The 23,254-nt window shown below is 37.6% G+C and overlaps 1 protein-coding gene across 1 annotated transcript in view; it reads left to right on the top strand.

The window, feature by feature from the left end:
• Nucleotides 1-23,254, top strand: part of grid1b (glutamate receptor, ionotropic, delta 1b) — a gene marked incomplete at both ends in the record, with an annotated part of 235,998 nt that overhangs the window by 197,442 nt on the left and 15,302 nt on the right. Inside the window, 7 exons of the mRNA XM_079477048.1 lie at nucleotides 656-775; nucleotides 8,158-8,259; nucleotides 10,910-11,107; nucleotides 11,728-12,058; nucleotides 14,678-14,816; nucleotides 20,172-20,367; nucleotides 21,791-21,957. Of these exons, the coding sequence (XP_079333174.1) occupies nucleotides 656-775; nucleotides 8,158-8,259; nucleotides 10,910-11,107; nucleotides 11,728-12,058; nucleotides 14,678-14,816; nucleotides 20,172-20,367; nucleotides 21,791-21,957 (1,253 nt within the window). The remainder of the gene's footprint in view (nucleotides 1-655; nucleotides 776-8,157; nucleotides 8,260-10,909; nucleotides 11,108-11,727; nucleotides 12,059-14,677; nucleotides 14,817-20,171; nucleotides 20,368-21,790; nucleotides 21,958-23,254) is intronic.

Below are 23,254 nucleotides of genomic sequence, written 5' to 3'. Positions count from 1 at the left end.
GGTTGTCCTCAGTCAGAGCTCTCCAAGGGTCTGCTAAAAGCGGCACGCTGGCTGGCAAAGTGGACGCATCAGTTGATGTCCCTTCATGATGTGTCTCCAAGCTCTCAGGGGCAGCGGGCGGTCTAGTGTATTCTACAATTTCATGCTCTTTTAACATTATATGAGCCAAAGAGAAGTACAGAGAGCCTCTAATAGGCCCCGAGAGGGACAGGCCTCAGATAGATGTGTCTGTGAAACTTCAGCTTGCACGCTTCAGTCAAAGCTTTTCATGATGTTCGTTAATGCCATGTCAGCTTTTCAAATGTTGAGATGGTTACATAAAATAACACCCATAAATACAGTAGGGGATAAAATAGTAATTTTCTAGTCATTTATTCGAGTAATATATTACAATTCAATATCAACACCAGGAGTGTTAAATGTCAAATATGTTTTTTTTCCATTTTGCAGAAAAACTGACTTTGAATGTATTTTTACTCTTCATCCATTGTGCCTCGAATCTTTAAAAAATGGGACACCAATTTTTTCCTTATTCATAGAAATCTACAGCTTTCTAAGCATAGCAACTACAACATATTACTCTTTGATGTAACTCAGTTGTTTTTATTGTACTGCTTCATTGTTTATCGATTGAAAGAAAGGTTGTTTTTCACAGGGCCACATCACCGGTCTCACCGGAATTATGGACTTCATGGACAATGGATCAAATTCCCATGTTCAGTTTGAAATTTTGGGAACCAGCTTTAGCGAGACGTTTGGAAAAGACATAAAGCGGGTGAGTCAAATCGCTCTCGATTTCATTACTAGGACCAGGCGTGAACGCTGTCTTTTGGCATTATTTTTATATTACTTTTTCATTACCACTTACCTTAGGTAAAATGAAATCTGAAATCGAGTTCCCTGCAATTCCTTTTTGATGACTCAGAGGGCAAGCAATCTGGTTGGTTGAAAGGCTCACTGCCGAGAACAACTTGACTTGATGTAAACTGCTTACATTGTGTATCCAGCCTGCCATTTTGACTGCTCACCTCAGTGTCAGACGGCCGAGAGGCATTAGTAAACAGCGGCGGGGAGTCATGCCTCTGCGGGCCTGACCGGCCAGACCAAATGCACTGTAATTCATCCTGTACGACATGCAGATTTGCGCTGTGTCAACAGCAGAAAAAACCCTGCCGGCTCGGTTTGTCAAACTGTTCAATGTTATGTCTACCCATACGTGGTTTGTTCTGGGAAAAATGTTCAGATATTTAATTTATTTCGCTTTTAAAACCACAGACAGCCTGCCATTTTTGTGGGCTTTGTTTTTGAAGCGTTAAACTCCATTCATCATATAAAGAAAGGAGTAATATAAATTACAGGAGAGGAAACTATCTGCTGGTAATGAAGATTTAATCACCCTGCATCCCAACCTAAATTATGAACCCACTGTATCACATTATGGCCATTAGGATCCCCAGCGCCATGGCGATTTACTCCCTGCCCCCGCACACACAAGCCCTGCTTCCCCCTTATACAAAGCACATTTATTAGCTGTAATGAAAGGCAAGGACAGCTAATGGTACGTCAAGTGTACTCAGTGCTGTTGTTGTTCATTATTAGAGCACCAGCTTCAGTCTCCTAACCAGTGCCACCCAAGAAAAGATTAATTTCGCCAACTTCATTTCCACCCTGCTATGGAGACAACTAAAGAACCGTGCTGTTAATTTGACATATGCCATGGTCTGAAGGGAGAAGCAAATGCTTTTTACAGTATATTTTCTGGCTAAATGAGAAACCCTTTGGAGGTGAAAGCAGTCCGGAAAAGTTGCAGTGACTTTAGAGTGGTGACGGAAAGCTGTTTCAGTGTTTGCTGTTTCTTTCTATTTAAATGGCTTTTCTCAGACACTGTGTTATTTTCTCCAAACTAATTTGCTCTTTACTAAATTTAACAAAATCTTTCAAATGTTGTATTTTTCCACTTCATGTTGGCTAGTGGTCATGCTGGTCTTCTTTTCATTCCAGTAAAAAGAAGCTGTACTTGCTTGCAGGTTATTAGCTGCCTGTGGCTGCTATGAATGAGGCCGTCGAGTGAACTTTCTTGCTTTATGGGGACTTTGGACAAGCTTACTTAGTGCTTTTTATGGAGAGCATTGCAGATAAGTCATTTATGAGGTTCCATTTCAGTTAGGATGTACGAGATGTCAGCCCCATGTAGACAGCAGGAGGCCTTATAGGTTTTGGAATAAAGTGGTTTCTCTTGCCTTTTCTCTGTCCACACCCTTACATGCCATTCCATTTAATCCCTTTTTATAACCACAACAATGGTATAATTTTGGGGTTCCTCATAACAGAATTCAGTTTAATGGCAACCTTACAGTATATCTGGAGATTTAATTAGATTTATATTTTCTGTTTTCTATAAAAGATAAAATGGGAGAGTAAATGAGATATAATTTTCCTTTTTATTATTAATATACTCATTTTCATTAAAAAGCCGGACTAAAGATAAATTGAACAAAAGCATGTGCTGGAATAATAAGGAGACATTACCCAGTGTTAAAATCTGTTGACGGTCTTAAATCATAGTCAGACACCAATGGTTAATATATACACTCACCTAAAGGATTATTTGGAACACCTGTTTAATTTCTCATTAATGCAATTATCTTATCAACCAATCACATGGCAGTTTCTTCAATGCATTTAGGGGTGTGGTGCTGGTCAAGACAATCTCCTGAACTCCAAACTGAATGTCAGAATGGGAAGAAAAGGTGATTTAAGCAATTTTGAGCGTGGTATGGTTGTTGGTGCCAGACGGTATTTCACAATCTGCTCAGTTACTGGGATTTTCACGCATTTTCTAGGGTTTACAAAGGGAAAAACATCCAGTATGCGGCAGTCCTGTGGGGAAATGTTTTGTTGATGCTAGAGGTCAGAGGAGAATGGGCCGACTGATTCAAGCTGATAGAAGAGCAACTTTGACTGAAATATCCACTCGTTACAACCGAGGTATGCAGCAAAGCATTTGTGAAGCCACAACACGCACAACCTTGAGGCGGATGGGCTACAACAGCAGAAGACCCCACCGGGTACCACTCATCTCCACTACAAATAGGAAAAAGAGGCTACAATTTCCACAGGCTCACTAAAATTGGACAGTTGAATTTGGTGTAAACAGAATTTGGTGTAAACAGAATGAGAACATGGATCCATCATGCCTTGTTACCACTGTGGTGTAATGGTTTGGGGGATGTTTTCTTGGCTCACTTTAGGCCCCTTAGTGCCAATAGGGCATCGTTTAAATGCCACGACCTACCTGGGCATTGTTTCTGACCATGTCCATCCCTTTATGACCACCATGTTCCCATCCTCTGATGGCTACTTCCAGCAGGATAATGCACCATGTCACAAAGCTCAACTCATTTCAAATTGGTTTCTTGAACATGACAATGAGTTCACTGTACTAAACTGGCTCCCACAGTCACCAGATCTCAACCCAATAGAGCATCTTTGGGATGTGGTGGAACGGGAGCTTCGTGCCCTGGATGTTCATCCCACAAATTTCCATCAACTGCAAGATGCTATCCTATCAATATGGGCCAACATTTCTAAAGAATGCTTTCAGCACCTTGTTGAATCAATGCCACGTAGAATTAAGGCAGTTCTGAAGGCGAAAGGGGGTCAAACAGTATTAGTCAAACAGTACCAGTATGAGCTGATAATACAATGATACAAAAATGTTCAGGTTCTATGACAAGTGAATTTACTTAAAGGATATTAGGAAAACTTTAATAAGACCCATTAAAATGTATATTTCTTGTCATATCACAATGACAGACTACACTATGGTCGCTCAATATCAACGTCATCACTACCAAGCCTCTTTTTCATAACTTTTACCAAATTTATTAAAGGGATAGTTACATTTACATTTATTCATTTGGCAGACGCTTTTATCCAAAGCGACTTACAAGTAGTTTTATACAGTGGCACATTACTGCAAAACAATCAGGGGTAAGGTGTCTTGCTCAAGGGCACTTCAGTCATGACCTGCTGGCACTGAGATTAGAACCTGCAACCTTCTGATCACAAGCCCAACGCTCTAACCATTAGGCCACCCAAAAATGAATCATCTACTTACCCTCAGGTTTATCCAAAAAAAAGTAGGAAAAGTAGGTGGGAGAGAGGGAACGAAGATTACGACAGGGAGTGTTACAGTGAACTTTATAAAGAATGGTCAGAGACATGCAGGGGAGTAACTAGAATATTATTAGCGGTGCAATTATGAGTCAAGCTAGATCTATCTAAGGAGAGGAGAGCTAAGTAGTCAGCTGTTTGTGGTTTGTGTGGGTGGATGTTGAAGTCGCGTAGCATTACAAGTGGAGTGCCGTCTTCAGGGATAGAGAACAGCAGTGTGTCAAGCTCTTCTAAAAAGTTTCCCAGTTGATTTGGAGGGCAATAGATGACCACACAGTGTATTTTTGATGGATAAGTGATCGTGATTGCATTGTATTCGAATGGGGTTGCTTCAATAAAAAGACAGGAGTTTATTTTCAAGGTGTTGAAAACAAGCAAACCCGTTTCATCTCATTGCCCAGAAGGACGAGGAGTGTGGGTGAAGTTGAAGTTTGTGGTGAGGGCCGAGGGGGCAGATAGCAGTGCTCTCTTTGCAGATCCATGTTTCAGCCAGTGCCAGAACATTGAGATTAGACTGACTGGGGAGATTGGGATGAATTCTGCCTTGTTGACAGATGACTGGCATTTCCAGAGCCCTACAGCCAGAAAAGCAGAATGCGGAGGGCTAGTGCATAGTGAACGAATATGGTGCAGAGGTCTCCGCTCTACGGTGGACAGTCTGAATGTACTGAAAACACATGGTAGTAGCAAAAAAACACAAGGAATACATTTGAAAGAATGTCAGTAACCAAACAGATTTCATCACCCATTTACTGCCATAATAGGAAAAACAAATATTATGTGAGTCAATAGGGGATGAGATCTGTTTGGTTACTGACATTCTTTCAAATATTTAACTGTGTTCTGCAGAATAAAGAAATGTATGCAGGTTTGGATCAACCTTTAAAAACATGTTACCTGGTATGTAATTACTCTGTGAATGAATCCCCAACAATGTTTTTAGAGATTTGTGTCCATGTTATTTGTGAGATTTATATGCGTGACAACATCTAATGTCCCTGCCAAATAATGTAGATGCTTTTAGCTACCACCATTTAAAGACACAAGAAAGGTTTATAAAAAAACGGGTTATAAAAGAGGTTATAACTGGTGCATTACACCTTTAACATTTTTAGAGGTTCTGTTAACCCCAGACCTTATTCCAGGCGATATTCTAAAAACCCATTCAAACCATAGACTTTGGGGTGATGGAACCGGAAGTGCTAAAATGCTAACTCGTTTCTGGGGTTCGTATACAAAAATACGTCATCTCAGAGGTACTCTATTCACGTCCCCAGCAGGGACCCCCAAGGCTTGTGTTCTTACTCTGGTTTTTAATCTGAAGATGAACACAATCTGAGAATCATCAGTTCCAAAAAGTCTTCATGCTGGGCCAGCTCTTCTATCTGCCCACAGAAATTCTACAGCTGCCGTTTAATGCATGCCACGGATCATGACAGCGTAGTGAAGCTTAGATAAGCATTGAGCTCTGGCTCAGTACCAGACATGTATCAGGCTAGGCTTTTCCACCAAACATCTTAGTTTATTCTTGCTATTGAATTTAAAAACCTGGTAGCGTGAGTACAGCAGACAGACTCCCAGATGGTGCTGATGCTGTGTAAAGCATCACTCCACTTAGAGTGGAGGACCACATAGATCATTAGTGACTTTTCACTAGTTTTATAAACATAACAGATTTCTTCAGTGGGTTGTCTCGTAAATGTTTGGTTAGTGAAAATGGGCTTGAAGGTTAACCTATTTAAAACATATAATTGAACAAACATAGAAAAATATCTCATGTCATCTTGAAACAATGTGTCCCTTTTTCTTTTGTGGAACACTAAATGAGCAGGATTCTCTAGCTAATCGTTTCCAATGAATTATAAAGTGGATGGGAATCAGGGACTGTAGATAATCGAACAAAAAAGAACCATAAAAGTATCTGTTATAGTTTATATGACATACACCATATTCCATGTCTTCTGATGCTTGTGATATTGTTTTAAGTTATTTCTTAGTCAAAGTTAACGAATTCTCTTGTAATGTCATGATTGTTTGCTTACAGCTACTGCTTTTTTAAATCAAATGATTTGTGACAGTTTCACAATGTTTTATAAAACAGAACATCTTTCCTTTGCACAGCCATTGTGCATTTCCTTTTTGCTTTTAATGCCAACCATGCAACACAATGCGTTTACAAAGCAAAATGACAAGAAAAATGGCATGTCTTTTGCCTAAATCTTAGTCTAGTTATAGCCTGCCTGAGTCAGTTTTTACTCTTCTTTATATACGGTTTCAAAACCACCCGGGCCTATTGTAGTATTTAAAAAGCTTTATCTTGAAGTTAGTGTGGACTCAACAAACAGAAACATTTTCTCCTAGTTTGGGGTCAAGACAGACAAGACATCGAATAGGAGATGAAGGATATGCTTCCGTTTGTTGTGTAAATCTCTTGAGCCCCTGGATCAAATGGTCATCCATCAAGTCCTAAGTTTCATTTGTCATCTGAGAGAAATGTTTGGCGGGAAGTGGAAAAATCTGACAGTGTTTGATAAATCGGCGGTCTCTGCATCCACGTCCGCACGCTACAAAATCATCAGTCTAAGTAGGGCCGTGACAGACAGGCGGACTGGTGCTTGACATCACAGCTCTCTGCGTGAAGCATTCATGGATTTTCTGTGTGAGGTTATATGTTGGGCCAAAAGCCTTCAGTGATGTATGATCAACCATTTTCTCTAATACAAAAGGCTGTGTGTTTTGTCTGGAATGTCTTCTACTAGAAAGAATGGAGATTAGATACAGGGAGACTTTTGTCTTTCAGATTTTTTCAAGGTGAAAAAGACTGCATTCATCCAACACATATTTTCTAGAGTTTCCAAACTGATATCAGTATTCAGTAAGATTTTTTCTCTCGATTTCCAAATTTAAATGTCTATGCCATCCACATTCATTGTATAATTGTATAATTTTACTGTTTATTAACTGTTTGCGTGTGTAGCAGCAACAGAGCGTTATGATCTCATTCATTTCAGTGAGAGCTTAGTGACTTGTGGCAAAGGGATGTGTGAGCTTCTAGTGACATGACAACGTTGAAAAAGTTTAACTTTAAGCAGATGATGAGCAACTTTTGGCAACGATTCACGTAATGATCTCTTGTCAATTACTGCAGTGGTCAAAAGATTAACTTACTCATTTGTTGTTCTTATTTTTTATTTATGTTTTTATTTAAATATGTACATGTATGGTTTTAAAAATTAGGTGTGGAAAAATCGAACAGACATAAAGAGCCAATTGCTTTTCATAATGGGTGCTACTTGTTCATTTTGCACTAGTGTGATTTATACTGTATAAATCATTTTATGTCATAAATAAGTCGGATTTTGCGGATTTCCAATGACATTAAACAACTCTCACTTTTTAAAACAAAGCAGAGCTGCAAATGTTCTGCTGCAGTTGTCCATTTCTTATTTGGATTTGTTTAAATCCTCTCTTGAAGAGATTTTAAGTTGCCTTTATTGTTGCTTTGCACCCAAATTGACTGCCGCGCAGGAAATGCATTCCCTGTGTGCTGTTGTTGTTGGGTTGTTTGTGTACATAATGAAAATTCCCTTTCGGCTCGGGGCATCATTCAAAACTTGGCTAAAAAATCACATCTATAAAAATGGCATTTGGGGGCTTTGGGCAACATTGCTCAGTGTCAGATGCATTTTAATTTGATCCAGTGCCACCTCCTGGAACCAGACCAGAGTGGTATTCCTCCATCAAATAATAAAATCATATTTTAAGAGGTACATTTTTAAAGTATTATATTACATGCAAATTGTGGAGCCATTTGCACAAAGTAAGAGTCACGTTAAAGTCAACACGGAATAACATGGTTTTAACATTGGAGATGCTCTGGTTGGTAAACATGACCCTCATCCTCTCCATCGAAATCCTCTTTAAATTGTGTTGCCTACCTGCTGAAGTTTCTAGTCTCATTTTCATTTCTTTGTCTTGCAGTTGGCTACGTGGGATTCTGTCCATGGGCTCAATGGAAGCCTAAAGGAGAGTCGGATTGAGAACGGCATGCAGGGGGTCACTGTGAAAGTAGTGACGTTGTTGGTAAATCTTAAGTTTCTCGTTTAAACTTATATATTTGTTTGAGGATGTTGATGTGTTTATCTGTTTTTTTTTTGAGAAAATGTAAATTCTGTCATTATGACTGGGCGTTGATAAAGCTCAGTGCAAGTAGTCCGGAAAAGTAAAAAACACACGGACACACAAATGCTTGGTGATTTATTAACCCAGTAGTTGCTTCTTTTTTGACCCAACAATGAGTTAAAACAATCTATCATGTTGCGGTGAAAAAACCCATTTCATCCCTTTTTGACCCAATGCTGCACTGTTAAAAATTTCACCGTAAAAAAACAGTAAGTAACTGGCAGCACAGTTGCCAGCAAGATTCTGTTAATTAACGGTCTCTTGCTGTTGCTGAAATGAACAGGTGGTTACTGCTTTTTCAAAAAACGGCATAAAGCTGTTATTTTCTACATTAACAGTAACCAACTGTTTATGATTTTGACAGTATTTTAATGTTTATTCTCAAGTGGTTCTTAAAAGGCTAGAAATTATTTATTTTTACTTTTTATACTATCTATAATCCCTTTAGCAGTCTTGCTGTTTTGTACAGTATATAAATTTGTCCATTAACACAAATAAAGCATCGTCACTTCAAAACATGCATCTTTATTTTTTAAACATGTCTTAAAAGCTAGAAACACATTTAGAACAAAAGTAACAATAAAATGCAGCCATTTCAATAAAATTAAATGTTTAAAGTGCAGTTATTGTAAACAGCAACACAAATAACAAAATATTCTCAAAATTAGGGGCTGTGGAAAAATAAGTGAATGGTCAAATAAATTTGCCACAAATTCAGTATTTTATAAAGCTGAACATCAGTCAACACAAAGAACCACAAAATATTCTCAAATTAGTAGAACATGTAAAAAAACTAAACAAATGACTTAAAGTAACTACGAATTAAAGGTTTACAATTTATGGTCTTCAAAACTGAACACATGAAAAAATTGTGAAACTAACACACAAAAGGATAAAGGATAGGGTTCACTTATATAAAGTCCCACTCAAAGTCCATCAGCTTCTTTAGTAAACTGGCAACACGGGTGTTGACTGTTTTCTTTTTCTGGAGGACCTTTCCTGTCCGTTTCGAGATCACTCGTCCACCCTTGGTGCCTTTTTCGGGAATAATCCCAATGAACCGCCTATAAAAATGTGAACATTCAGCTTTAGTAGATAATAAAGGATACTCACTCTGATTATGTAAATACAGAAGTCAATTCTTAAATTAACAACACAGCCCTTTTATCTTAGGTGTAGGTAATGTTGCATTTTAACATCTGATGAAAATGAAATGTCCCTTAGCCTTATGGATTGGTCAAAACAATACAATGCAAACCAACAACACTAAAAGTAAAAATACAAATTATTCATAAGTATCGCAAGTTATTCTTAAAAACACGAATATTCTTTAGCATTCTATCACTAACTTAGATCGAAGCAATCCAAAACACAAGCAACTTAAAACATCCACAACATTAGTAACAAAAAAAAGTTTGGAATAGAGTTATGTACCAAGGTAGTCACATTTGCAAGCCAAATGACACGTTGCGAAATTAATTAAAAGGTAGCAAGCTAATATTAGCAAATAAGCTGTCTATAATTAGCGTGATACAAATAGGCTACATCAAGGTGTTTTTGTTGCAGCAGTTCTAGAAAGCTTATCCATGCAAAAGAGCATATAGTATATCATGCACTTGTTTAATAAAAAGCTTGACAAAACTCACCTTGTAATCGGAAAATATCTTTTTCGAAGTTCAACTCCGCGCACGTTATCGTCGGCGCACGTTATCACTGAAACAGGCGTGTAAAAGAGTTACAATTCACATCATCCACAATAAGTATGTTTTTACAACGCTATTTGCACTTGCAATTGCGAACTTATATTTAGTCTATGAGCAAAGCAAACTGGCACTCACCTAATAACTCGGAGAATGCTGACGATGAACTTCCACGTGCTCGCTGCTGTTCTCTATTTCTAAAAATACTGTATATACCTGTTTTTTGTCCTTTGTGCAATAAATACGGTGAAATAATGTTAAAGTTTGTTTACGTCATTGTAATCTCCATGAAAAAACATTAGTGCCCTGTTTTTAGACATAACAGGATTATACTGTTGAAATTTTGACGTAAATTAACAGCAATTTTTAACAGTGTGGTTGACAGGTTCCAAGTCGTTTTGCGAAAAACAGACCAAAAGAGAGTTATTCACTGGTAATCTTCTGCTACAGCTCTCAGATTTTATTGGATGATCATAATAATTTGAACATGCATATGCGATAAAGATTACACTTTCAGGGTACTTTTCTAATATCATTTTGTACGTTTTGGCTTTATCTGGGTTTGCAATGGTCGAGTAAATGAGTGGTGACAGAATTAGACATGAAATGTTCTCTCATCTACACAGTTGCACAATGATTTTAATGAAAACATTTGGTCTTTTGCCATGTAATGTATATTGTAAGCATGCGTTGTTTATTTCAGCTTTTAGGTTCTAAACAACGCTTGCATGTGCAGTAATCATCTACTACAGAAACGTTCTCTAGGATGCCTTATAAATTCTCATATTTAACCGCCTACGGTCGGCTCTTGGAAATATTGACCTGATAATAATCAATACTTCCTTTTAAAGGAGGATCCATTTGTCATGGTGGCGGAAAACATTCTCGGACAGCCCAAGAGATATAAGGGTTTCTCAATTGACGTCATTGATGCCTTGGCCAAAATGTTAGGTTTCAAGTATGATATCTACCAGGTGGCCGACAGCAAATATGGTTCTCAGCTGCCCAATGGCTCATGGAATGGAATGATTGGAGAGCTCATCAACAAGGCAAGTTTTTTTTTAAACGGTAAATTTAGCAAATTTAAAAGAACCTAGATATACAAATCTGGTAGTTTCTTTAAATAAGAAGCTGCATATGTTGAGTTACACCACAAGCTGGACGAAGCACTAACAAATATAACCCAGCCAGTATGGAAATTCATGTTGTTGTAAACTGGCTATTTCACTAGGCTTCAGGGTATATGTTTAGTTTCAACAGCTCATTTTGTCTAATTTTCTTGTTGTTGTGGGAAAACTGAATTAGTTTAGTATTTATTACAATTAGAAAGCCTGCCAGCTTGTAGAAAATTACTGTTACAACTATTACTGTATGTTTAAGGTTGGCCTTTGTCATAACAGATTCCATATAAAAAGATTCTGTGATAACTAGTTCATTCTTCCTGGTGTTTTTAATGACACTAGTAGTGCTGACATTCAACTCCGAAGTCTATTTATCATAACAATGTATTCCAAGAAATGTGTTTAATGGAAATTCTTCAGAAAGACGTTTTAAAAGTTGCTGAATGATACATCTTGTTTTAACTGACATTTCATTCTCATTTGCATGGAATAAGATATGACATAAAGGGAATTTTCACACCAATCCGAGTAACTTCCTGATTTTGCAGAAGGCGGATCTGGCCTTATCCGCAATCACTATAACACCAGAGCGAGAGAATGTTGTGGACTTCAGCAAGCGCTACATGGACTACTCTGTGGGCATCCTTCACCGCAAACCTGAGGAGAAGATGAACATATTTTCCCTGTTCGCTCCTTTCGACCTGGCTGTGTGGGCCTGCATCGCAGCTGCCATTCCCGTGGTGGGCGTTCTGATCTTTCTGCTAACACGAATGCAGATGCTCCGCTCCCAGAATCCTCCAGTAGCTCAACAAGCTTCATCCATGTCGAACACGTTGCACAGCGCTATATGGATTGTCTATGGAGCATTTGTACAACAAGGTACTGCACTAGATTACTTTACCCTTCATTATAAGAGACTTATCAGCTTAGCATGCTTTCAGAAGCAGAGATCAGGCAATTCTTTGACTCGAGGCTTAGAGATGAAAAAAATACAGTTTAGCAGCATTTTCGCGGTAAGTTGCATGGACATTCTTCTCTGTTTCTGTTCCGAAGAATGAATTGCAGGTATAAGAAGATTTGTTCAGTTCCTTCTGGGTTACCTGATGTGTGTCCTCAATTTTGTGCTGCGGAGTAATATTTCTAGCTTATCAAAAATAATCATTCGTATGAGATTACATGTCTTTGCTTTGAACATGAAAACAAACGCTCCTGGCATGCAGTGTAAAAAATGAAAGGGGAAAAAATGACATCAGCTGCCAATTTAGCACGCCCATTGATAAAGCTAATGAAGCGTCAGACAACATTAGTCATGGCTAAACCAGCTGTAATCAATAGACATTCATTCCATCACTCATTTGGAAAGATTGCTGTAATATTTTATACTCGAAATTCTGATTTCAAACTGTTGCAAATGGTGCATGTTAAACTTGAATTACTTTGTGCCTAAAATGAGATATTACTCTCATTTAGCCAGGGGACTGATAAGGCACATATCATATTTATCACGTCATATTTTAAAGTCAGCATGCATGCATGCACTATGCCGATGTTTTTGGAGAGAGGTAAGTGCACTAGAACAGTGTAAAGGTGCCATTGAATGAAGCATGGAAAGCTGGTTCTCTTCCAAAAGAGGCAAACTTGAATAAATGACTACCTCAGCAGCTTGCATGCTAAACCCCAGCTGCCTCTATTAATGTCTGGCATACTTCCTTCTAACCCCTTTTAAACCTAACAGCTATCTGGGCTATTCATGTCCCATACTGTCTTTGCTTTCTGCCATATTTCCAGTAGATGGTGCAGAAGTCTGTATGAACCACAATAAACCTTAAACATAAACAGTCTATTTTTTCAATCGTTGATACCCTTAAACTTGGTCTGACCTAAGAAATTAGCATGCTAATAACGCTGCTGTTTCCGGCTTACTGCAAAGACAGAGGTTAATAATGTGAAATTGCATTTGTGTTTCAAAGATTATTCAAGTCTGTGAAGAAATTAGCATATGTTAATCTTTTAATGCTCATTTGTAGGGGTCTTTTTTCTAATGTGTTAGGTAGGCCTCCTTAAGAGTTCAAAAGCAGGATTATTTCAAAACCCTAATAGATGTTTTGTTTGGAACAAAGTGACATGAAGTGAATTAAAATATTACATAACGTTACAACTTAAACAAATTTGGTTTGGATTGCTTTGCAAATTTATTAATTTATTCATTGTTTGTTTACTTTCATTATTTTTGACAGAGAAAGCAAAGTTATACAATAGTAAAGTCAACATGTAAAGAAAAGCATACTTGCCCCGTTTCACAGACAAAGGTTTAGGACTAGTCCCAGACTAAAATGAAAGTTTGAGCTGTCTTAACTGAAAACACACTTTCCTGACATATCTTTAAATAAGCAATTGACATTGTTTTGTCTCAAGATGCACAGCAGTAATGTTTTTGTCTAAGGCAAAAACGACTTAAATATCCTAACTTAACTAAGGCATAGTCCTGGCTTAAGCTAAGTCATGTCTGTGAAACCGAACCACTAAGTTTTTTCTACGATAAAGCCATTGTACATTTTTGCGAGGGTTGGAAAACGACATGAGAATGTTGCATAGACTATAGACCACTTTGCAAGATTCAATTTTGATTTGTTTAAAATGATTAAATAATTTACAAAATCTTATGTTTTTCCTTTAATATTTTGATTCGGTTAAATGTTCTGTATTGTGTTCAAACGTTTATGTAGTGATAAAAACGGAAACAGGAAGTTGTTTGTTTGCGTCTATAGCAGTCTACGCAGTTTACACCAAGACACTAAACTTGTGATCTGTCTGCGGATTAAATGTTCTGTAAAGTGTGTTGAGTTTACAATGACCTTCTTTTCAATTGGAAAATGAAATGTTTGAAAGTTTGGTTAGAGCAAAAAATCCAAGCGAGAGAAAGCTTAAAGACTGTGATGGGGTGATGGAGGTAATAGATACACTTGAATAACATGAATAACTCATTTAAATGTGTCGCCAGCAACCTTGCAGATTTACTGTTGCACAGCTGAAAAATAATGCATCACTCGCAGCTTGAAACGCTCTGCAGTGCCGTGTGGTGCTTTATTTTAGTGGAACAAAGGGATTTTGTGACATTTTATCACATATATTATTTACTCAATGATACGTTGATTCATTCATTGCCTAGTGATTTCACATTTTGAAACTCTTAGCGGCTGTTTATTACAGTCCTCCCTAGTGTTATTCATAAAAAGAAAGACGTTACCAAGGAGAGACTTTAGAATTTCTTGTGGATGAACCAGATGCCAACCATGAAAAGAGCAGTGTCTCCAAGTTTTTACAGATTCTTCTTCGCAGTGTGTATTACTACTGCATGAAAATGTTATACATATTATGAGTAAAGTGACATTTCTGATTTCTGAAGAAATAAAAACGTAGGTTGTGAATGAATGTGCAGTGACTTGTCATACACTGTGACATGTTGTAAATGTTTTGGTTTTGCTCTTTTTGTCACAGGTGGAGATTCAGTGGTCGGTTCCGTGGCATTGAGGATAGTCATGGGCAGCTGGTGGTTGTTTACATTGATTGTGTGCTCCTCTTACACTGCAAACCTGGCTGCATTCCTAACAGTGTCCCGCATGGACAACACTATACGGTAAATTACCATTTTACAAATTGTCTACAACACAACGCACCATATGCTACTATGTTGATCAATGTCTATTAATTGCTTTTCTGCTTTTGCATTAGTCCTCATAATTGGGGCATCCTTATGTTCACGGGGCTTTGTAACCGGTTTGGCCACATGTCGAGCAATGTTCAATTAAATTTTGCTAGAATATTTTAACATGAGCTGGGTGTAACAAAAAAAGAAAGGTGACAGCCAATAAACATTCAACAAAACTGTTTCTGTGGTTTGTCTGAGAATGTAATACTGTTGAGGGGAATGTATGTTGCTAAAATCTTTATGGACACATGTCATCTGATATTTGAGAGAGTAAAGAACAGTGGAAAAGTGTAAACCAGCCATTCAGTACACGGTTTGCCTGGTTGAGAAAGGAAAAGTAGTTAAATGGGCCTTGGGTGTTTTGTGGGTGGATTCCATGATTGTCCACTTTCACAACTATCGGATGACAGAGCGTCCATAAAGATGCATTCCCCTCATGCAGTATTAAGTTCCCAGACAAAACTCAGATAGTTTCACACCTGTCAAGGTATGTTCTTTGCATCCCCGCCACGTTTGAGAAAAGCTACCGTCAAACATGCACTGAAACGTTTTTGTGACAACCCGTCCAAATAAAAAGTCCTGTTAACGCACATGGACAAAACTGTAGTAGACTATGGGATTCACTTTCGTAAATTGTGGTTAATGAACTAGTATAGTTACTAGAAATGCTACATAAATGAGAGTGGACTGTTGAGAAAAATACAACAAAATTATATCATTATGCACCATCCTCTTGTAATCCAACAATGCAAAACCATGTTCGGTATTCTGCCTTCAGCCGAGCGTTACTTTATGGACATTATGTTCGGTCACGGATTCAGCCAAGAATTGTATTGGCAAATACCTGGTCTATAGTGTGCAATGGTTTTTCAATGATAAAAATTTATTAATATATTTTAGATGTGCCTTTGCTCCGATTAACTGCTAGAAGAAAGAAGTGTTTCGGTTGCACATAATGGAGTTAACAGTGGCCCAAGGCTCTTGTTCGTTTACGAGCATTTTATGTGCAACTTAGATAACAATGCTTTTGGGTAATGTGCAATAGAGAGTAAGTACTACTTATATGGGACTAACATTCTACTTCGTGCTTTGGGAGACATAACCGATCGTCCAATGTCAGTGAACATCCTGAGGTGACGTGCAGTTTCAACACATCCAGTGTAGACAGCCAGAAGCAATAACAGCGAGCTCCTATTGTTTTGGTAAGTGGTAGACTTAGAGTACATTAACACAACAATGATGAAGTAGAAAATGGAAACGTTTTTCCTTTGTGTTTTATCAAATTTCACGTATGCATGACAAGTAAAACACTGTATTGCACATCCCAGGCCAGCGGATGTTGATGAAGGAACACTGCGAGCCTGTGCACATGTGTATGCACATACGTATACCTAACGTATAATTTTAAGAAAAAAGGGTGTTTTATATACCATTTTTTAGCATGTATGTGTGTACGTTAATTGTATTAATAAAGTGATGAAGCTCGGAAAGACGTAATAGATTTAACGCTCTTATGTATAATAATTATAGATTTAAATAATAAATGTATAATTCTCACTCAAGCAGAAACCTAAAAGTAAGGTAATAATAATATTTTCATTTAAAAAGAATAAGTACTAAGACCAATTTCATTGCTATTTGTTAGAAGAGTATAAAGAAAATTGAGGTATTGATAATATCTATAACAAAGAATTCTACCCTCACTTATTCAGTGTCAGGCGGTGTTTTTTTTATATTGAACTTCACTAGAGAGAAACAAAGATGACATGTTCACATACAATGTATGCATATGAAAATGTGAACCTCATTTATATAGAGTTTAAATGGTCTGATACCATTTAATCAGCATGGAAATGGATTGTTCAATAGTAAAGTAAAAAAAGAGAGAAAAAAATAAATAATAACAAAAGTGAGGGTAATAAAAGTTACAGTACATAAATTAAAGTGCTTAGAAACTAAAATCGTTTCAGTTCCTTTCTTGGTTGAACAATAGAAGTTGAAATTGAGTCCAGAGACATCTTAAAATCTTTTAGGAAGACCAGAAACAATTGTTATTGGAAAATGTATACAAAAAAAGTTACGATAAAACAAACATTGTTCGTAGTAGAGTCAGACTCACAATGTCCAAAAATAATATCCTTAAAAGTTATCGTATAAACCATTCTCAGGATTCTCATTAATAAATGCGCTACTATCTTTCCAAAATTGTTCTGCATAATTAGAGGACAAATGAAATGAAAGAAATGAGCCATGACGTGTTTGAAAGGGTAAAATGTATTTAATTATGTTGAATGAAAATAATTCGGTTGAAAAGGCCAAATCTTGTTTCGTGGCGCCGGATGAAATCAAACAAGCCTAATAACATGGATTACCTCATCTAACGTTATCCGCACGAAGACTTCCTTACTTTTCCTCGTTCATTTTGTACTGGTCGGTCTGTGACTACTAACGAACTGCATCAACAACCAACTTACGTATACACATACAATCCTTTACATTTGTGTTTGCATGCCCAGCGTGTCTGAATGGTCGCGTGAAAAACGGCAGCTTAATCGACGATGGTTTTCATATTAAAACGCTTTTGTACGACAACGAGCTAACGTAAACACCACCTCAGAACGAGTGTGGGTTCTGGTACGCTCACATTTCTTTTGTGTGACGTTGAAATTTGCTTTTGCATAATGTAAATGTTAGCCAGCATTCAGGTGTGATCCGAGTTATTTACCCAGCCTGTGGCTCTGATGTCTGATCGTATTTGATTATGCTGATGTTGAGCAAATGGTGTCACGTGAAGAGTGTGAACAGACCTGGTCTGAGAAGCTCTGCTTGTTCATGCCCACCAGGGTTGTTTCATATTCATGCTGCAATTATTTCAGCCCCAGCTGTCCCCGTCGGTCTGTATTTGCATTGGTTTTCTTCCATTGGACCATGTATAGCTCCCATAACACTGCAAAGGTGGTGTTATATAATACATACAGTACATATTCACAGATTGTCAGAAACCTAAATGCGTGCTTGATCGCATCATGCTGCATTTCATTGACAACGAGCCTTAACTCTAAATCTACATTAAACTACCAGTGTTCTTCTGCTGCCAGGCAAGCAGTGATATTCCCCATCAGAAATTCAGATTTTATAGTTTGAATTTCCCCCCACACGCTTAGAACAACAATACAGGTCTCTTTTACTTGCACTTCAATCTGCGTTAATGGCAAATTCGTCACGTTTGAGTCATGAGCTGTTCTTTTTACTTTGAGTTTTAGTTGTGCTTTATCTTCCTCAATAGTGTTGTTCCTTCCAATTGTTTTCGTGTCTTATTGATGGAGATGCTGCTTTAATGGGCCTTCTAGTGATCTGTCTCTTTTTGACCTGATGAAATGGAGATTGACTCCTGGTATTAGGTTTCCGAGCACTCGCACAACAGAAAGATGTAGAAGTATGTAAGAGTAACTGTATATTAATTCCTTTCTCAATGCTTTTAAAATCTCACCACACATTTGTCTTACAGGGAAATCTATACTATAGTAGTTTTTAAAAGCCGCTAGAGAAATTACTGGTAGCAGTTATTGATGAGGCATGAAGAATTACATTCAATAAAGCACGCCAGTATATATATGATATAAAGCACAACTGCATACACAGCACACAGGAGTGTTTACACTGTAAATTCATCGATAAAGGATCACAATTCTTTCTGGATTTCGCAGCTGTAAAACTGGATTAAACTGCTCTCAACCGATAGAAAACCACAGAGCCAAAAAGTTCTTTTTGCTTTTACGAATGGGCAGCAACAGCATATAATAAACAATATTAACGTTAAACAAATTAGGAGGCATCTTAAAAGGATTATTCAATAGGTTCAAAGTTATTTTCATATTGTCCATGAACTGAGGTTTCGAGTTTATTTGATGACCACTCTTATCATTGTATAGCATAGTACACAAGTGGTAACTGGTGGAACACCCAAGCAACCCAACATATCCTAAATCCGTACGGAAGTTAGTTAAACAGAGTAAAAGAAAACAGCTTTATATCAGCTCTGTGAACGTTTCTCTGATTTACTTTAAGTAGAATGTCAAGCAAACAAACAGTCATAAAGGATTGGAACTAGCTGATGTTTCATCGGCTGAGCCTGACAGCTCCATTAGCAGTACAGATGGCACAACATCTCACATTACTTACAGAGTTTTCTTTGGACGTTGAAGTTAGCTCTTGCCAAGTTAGGTCCCTGTCCTGGTGATTTATGATGACCGAATTCAGGATGAATCCTGTGGCACCATTAACATGATAAATGTAATGAGACACGAAAATGACTCAAGAGTTGAGTCAGACCTAGAGAAATTAAACTAACTTCAGGTTGAGTCACCCGAGGCTAAATGACTTTGCTTCTTATTCAGGTGTAAATACATTCTGGATTAACTGTGGCTCATATAAAGTGTTAGTGTTCTTTAATGATACAAAATTATTCTACTATAGATATGATTAGTAATGCATTCCAGACAACTCTGATTTAGGATGTTTCCCACCTCAAACACAAAAATAAACGTCTGGAACGACACTCAAAGTGAGATGTCCAACCTCTGATATCGGGGCAGATCGATGAACCCTGACCTCAGGGAGACACGTCTTTTCACATCAGTTGTTAGATGCCTTTAGAGAAGTTTAAAATACATTAAAAAAAGTAAAGAAAAACTTTACCAACTAACTTTAAACTAACTAACGTTTAGATCTAAGTATAAAGTTTCCTTAAAGCATGAAATATTTAGTTACTTTTGTACATTTTATTAATAAATTCATATATTAAATATCGTTCTTTTATGTGCCATGATGTGATTTATTGGGACGCATTGAGGTCAGAGGTATGACATTTAAACTGGGATGGATGACTACAGCCTTGAGTGCCCTATTGCTTTTATAGCACAGATTCCGAATATGAATATTTTTACCGTTCAAAACAAAAACACGAGGGATAATCGCCTTCTAACAGGTATAGAATAAGTTGCTTCATTTAAATGAAGACAAATATTAAAGCTACCGCAGGCAATGATATTCTAAAGAATTGTGTGCTTGGTTGATGAATGGAAAAATAATGTGAGCCCGGCCCTATCACCCAACTTTAGAAGCACATCTCTGCATCTATGTTCCATGATCTAAAGTAATCTGTTAGTAGAATATTGAATAATTAAGCGTCAATAAATCTTTTTATTGTTTTGTGTTTGTTTGTGCAGTGCTTTATATTACACCTTGAATTGAGCTTTTCTCTGTCGCCCGTCTATCCTCCAGAACATTTCAAGACCTCGCGAGGCAGATGGACTATGCCTATGGCACTGTGAGGGACTCCGCAGTGTACGATTACTTCAGAGCCAAGGGTACAAACCCACTGGAGCAGGACAGCACCTATTCAGAGCTGTGGAGGACCATCAGCAAGAACAACGGCCAGGACTTCTCAGTGTCTAGCCCATCAGAGGGCATACGAAAGGTATATTTATGAATCGATTTGAAAGACAGATGAAACCGAGACTATTCGCAGTCCAAAATATCACAGTGTCTAGTTTTAAAGGATTTTGTAGCCTTGGTGGTATTGCTGTCTGATCTGAACATCATCCTATTTTACTCCAATTTCTTTCATTTCATGAAGTTTGTTTTGTATATTTATCAATTGATGTTTGGAGCACACGTGAATGACTCTAACACTGATGCTGATAGTGACCAAGCAACACTTGCTGGTGAAGGTACTGTTTTGGTGCAGGGACACCAGCAAACTAAGATTCTAAGCTGGGCATCAGTGGTACTTGTCTTTTTTATTGGGGTTTTGTAGCTGTGAGTAGCAGGATTCCCACGGGTCATGGAATTTCTGGAATATAACGGAAGTTTAATAAGGTCTCTATTCCAGACATTGAAAGTCATGGAGTTTTATTTATCAAAATGTAATTTTTCTGTTCTTTCTTTTTTTATCGTGTTTTGTTTATTCCCTTCCCACAAAGTCAAATGCCAGGAAAATGTGCATTTCAAGAGCTTTGGCTAAAAAAGACCACTTCAAAAACTGGGTTTCATTCATTATAGGTCATGGAAATTTCAACTTTTTACTCAGTAAAAGTCAGGGAATTTGGCATAGAGTGGGAACCCTGTGCGATGAAGAATTTTGAAAGCTTAAATACCAGCGACATTTCCTCATGAAGGACAAAAGGTCCCTGTATTAAGTAAATGCTTTGGATTAATAGCAGAACACAATGCATTTAATGTATGTTATTAGGCATGGGCCGGTATGAGATTTTGGCTAGGATACGGGCTCCACATCTAATATGTGTATTTTTTACATTGGTGTTTCGTATAAATTCGATAAAAAAAATTTAAATTTCTAATAGCGTTAAATGATCGTGAAAATGGACTGTCTGCGTTTTGGGTCTTTCTTTGGACACTTTCTCTTTTAAAAGCAAGTCATGTAACAATAGAGCCTTTCAAACTAAAAAACAGACTCTCTGTGCCTGCTCTTCAGAAAATGAAAGAAAACAACCTTGAAATTATGACATCAAAGGGAAAGACTAAATTTAAAAGAGACACGAAGGAAGAAACTTTTAGATGTATTATGAGCTCAGGATGTGAAATCCGTCAGCCAATGAGTGCAGGCTCAGATCAATGAAGCTCCTTTAACCTAGAAAGCACTCAATAGATCAGCCCCCAGGGACCGTTTTGAAGAACTTTAACAATTATTACTGTTTAGAAGGGTTACAATTTTCCTTCAATAACTTTTGAGGATGTGGTTTAGAGAACGCCAGTGTGTTTAGCACAGTCAACGTTACCGGCCATCAAAGCTTAAATCGCAATGCCAATACCCCTGAAATGCACGTACATTAAGCGTGTTGGTCAGCTTCTCTAGAATGAACATGTTTCTTTATCCGCAGGCCAAAAAAGGACCCTATGCGTTCTTGTGGGATATGGCAGTGGTGGAGTACGCAGCGCTCACAGATGACGACTGCACCATCACAGTATCCGGCAACGGCATGAGCAGCAAAGGCTACGGGATCGCCATGCAACACGGGAGCCCGTATCGGGACCTCATATCCCAAAAGTGCGTATCAATCTTTAAAATCTCTCCTCGTTTTTGATGTAGCGTAGAGAAAGGAGCACATATTGCGGAGAAAGCTATTGTTCGGGGCTCTCTGGAGTTGTGAAAGCTATTTTCGTAATTATCTCAATTTCTTGGCGAATTCAATGGCCTGTCTGGTTAAGAACTCTAACTACTGCAAAAACTCTATCCTGCAGGGAGGGAATATGGCAGAATATCCCACACTATTCAAGCACTGCTTATATAATGAGAGAAAATACATTTAATTGTCTTGTGTAGGTGTTCAAAGAAAAGCAATAACGCTTTTCAACATTCTTCAGACATATAGCCTACGGTATGATTTAAAAAATATTTAAATGATACTGTAAGTGCTTCAGTTACCTCAGATGTGAAGTTAAAGGCCTAGCAAAGACACAGGAGCTGCTGTTCACTGCTTTTTATTTTTTGCACAATGCCTTGACTCATTAGCTGCTCTTTCTTGGGTTTAGTTTCTTCCCATTACAAATTGATCCCTTTGCGGACGTAACAGATGCCAGTAGACTGTCTAAAGCGCCACGTTATTACTTGTAACCAATTAAGACTGTATAATAATATTGCTGTTGGATTTCAGAATGCAGGGAAAAGATCTCTCTTGTTGACATGCATTCTCATCTTCCGTTGATCCATCTTGAATACCCTAACATGATACAGCTACAAGCAAATTTCAATACAACTGATATTTACCCATGTAAATATGATGCAATTCTAGCTTAACAGAATTGACACTATAGTAATTTATTTATTATAAACTAAATGTATACATACATATATAATCTGGTCATTTTCTTATCTGTTCCCATATTTTAATGTATTTTCTTTATATTCTTAAATGATTCATGTCCAAACCTTTTCCTTTTTTTATTTTGGGGTAAGCATGTCTTTCATTCCGGCCAGTGTAGGGTTAACACTCTTTGTTATTGTTTAAAAGAAATGACCATCAAATCGTCCTCACGATTCACTAAAACACGGTTAACTGTGCGGCTTTAAAAGTTTGTTTGTATAGGTTGAGGTCAGCCCATTAAAAATAATGAAATGTATTACATAAATATTTGACAAGAATCTACCGTCTTTGTCAAAATCCATGTCTGGTCTATGCTCCAAATTTAATGGGCAGGTGCACCTTAAATTGAAAGGAATGAAATTATGTTATCAAATGTTTGGAACACCATGGTACAATTGTAAAACAAGGTTTTTCACAACATTCTTACATCCCAAATGCCATCTCAAATCCACTCCTCACCACCCGGTCAGACAATATCAC

The sequence above is a fragment of the Barbatula barbatula genome (genome assembly GCF_947034865.1).
Source record: "Barbatula barbatula genome assembly, chromosome: 16".
Taxonomy (NCBI): Eukaryota; Metazoa; Chordata; class Actinopteri; order Cypriniformes; family Nemacheilidae; genus Barbatula; species Barbatula barbatula.
The sequence above is the reverse complement of the archived record's forward strand: the minus strand, read 5'-3'. Positions and strand labels throughout refer to the sequence as shown.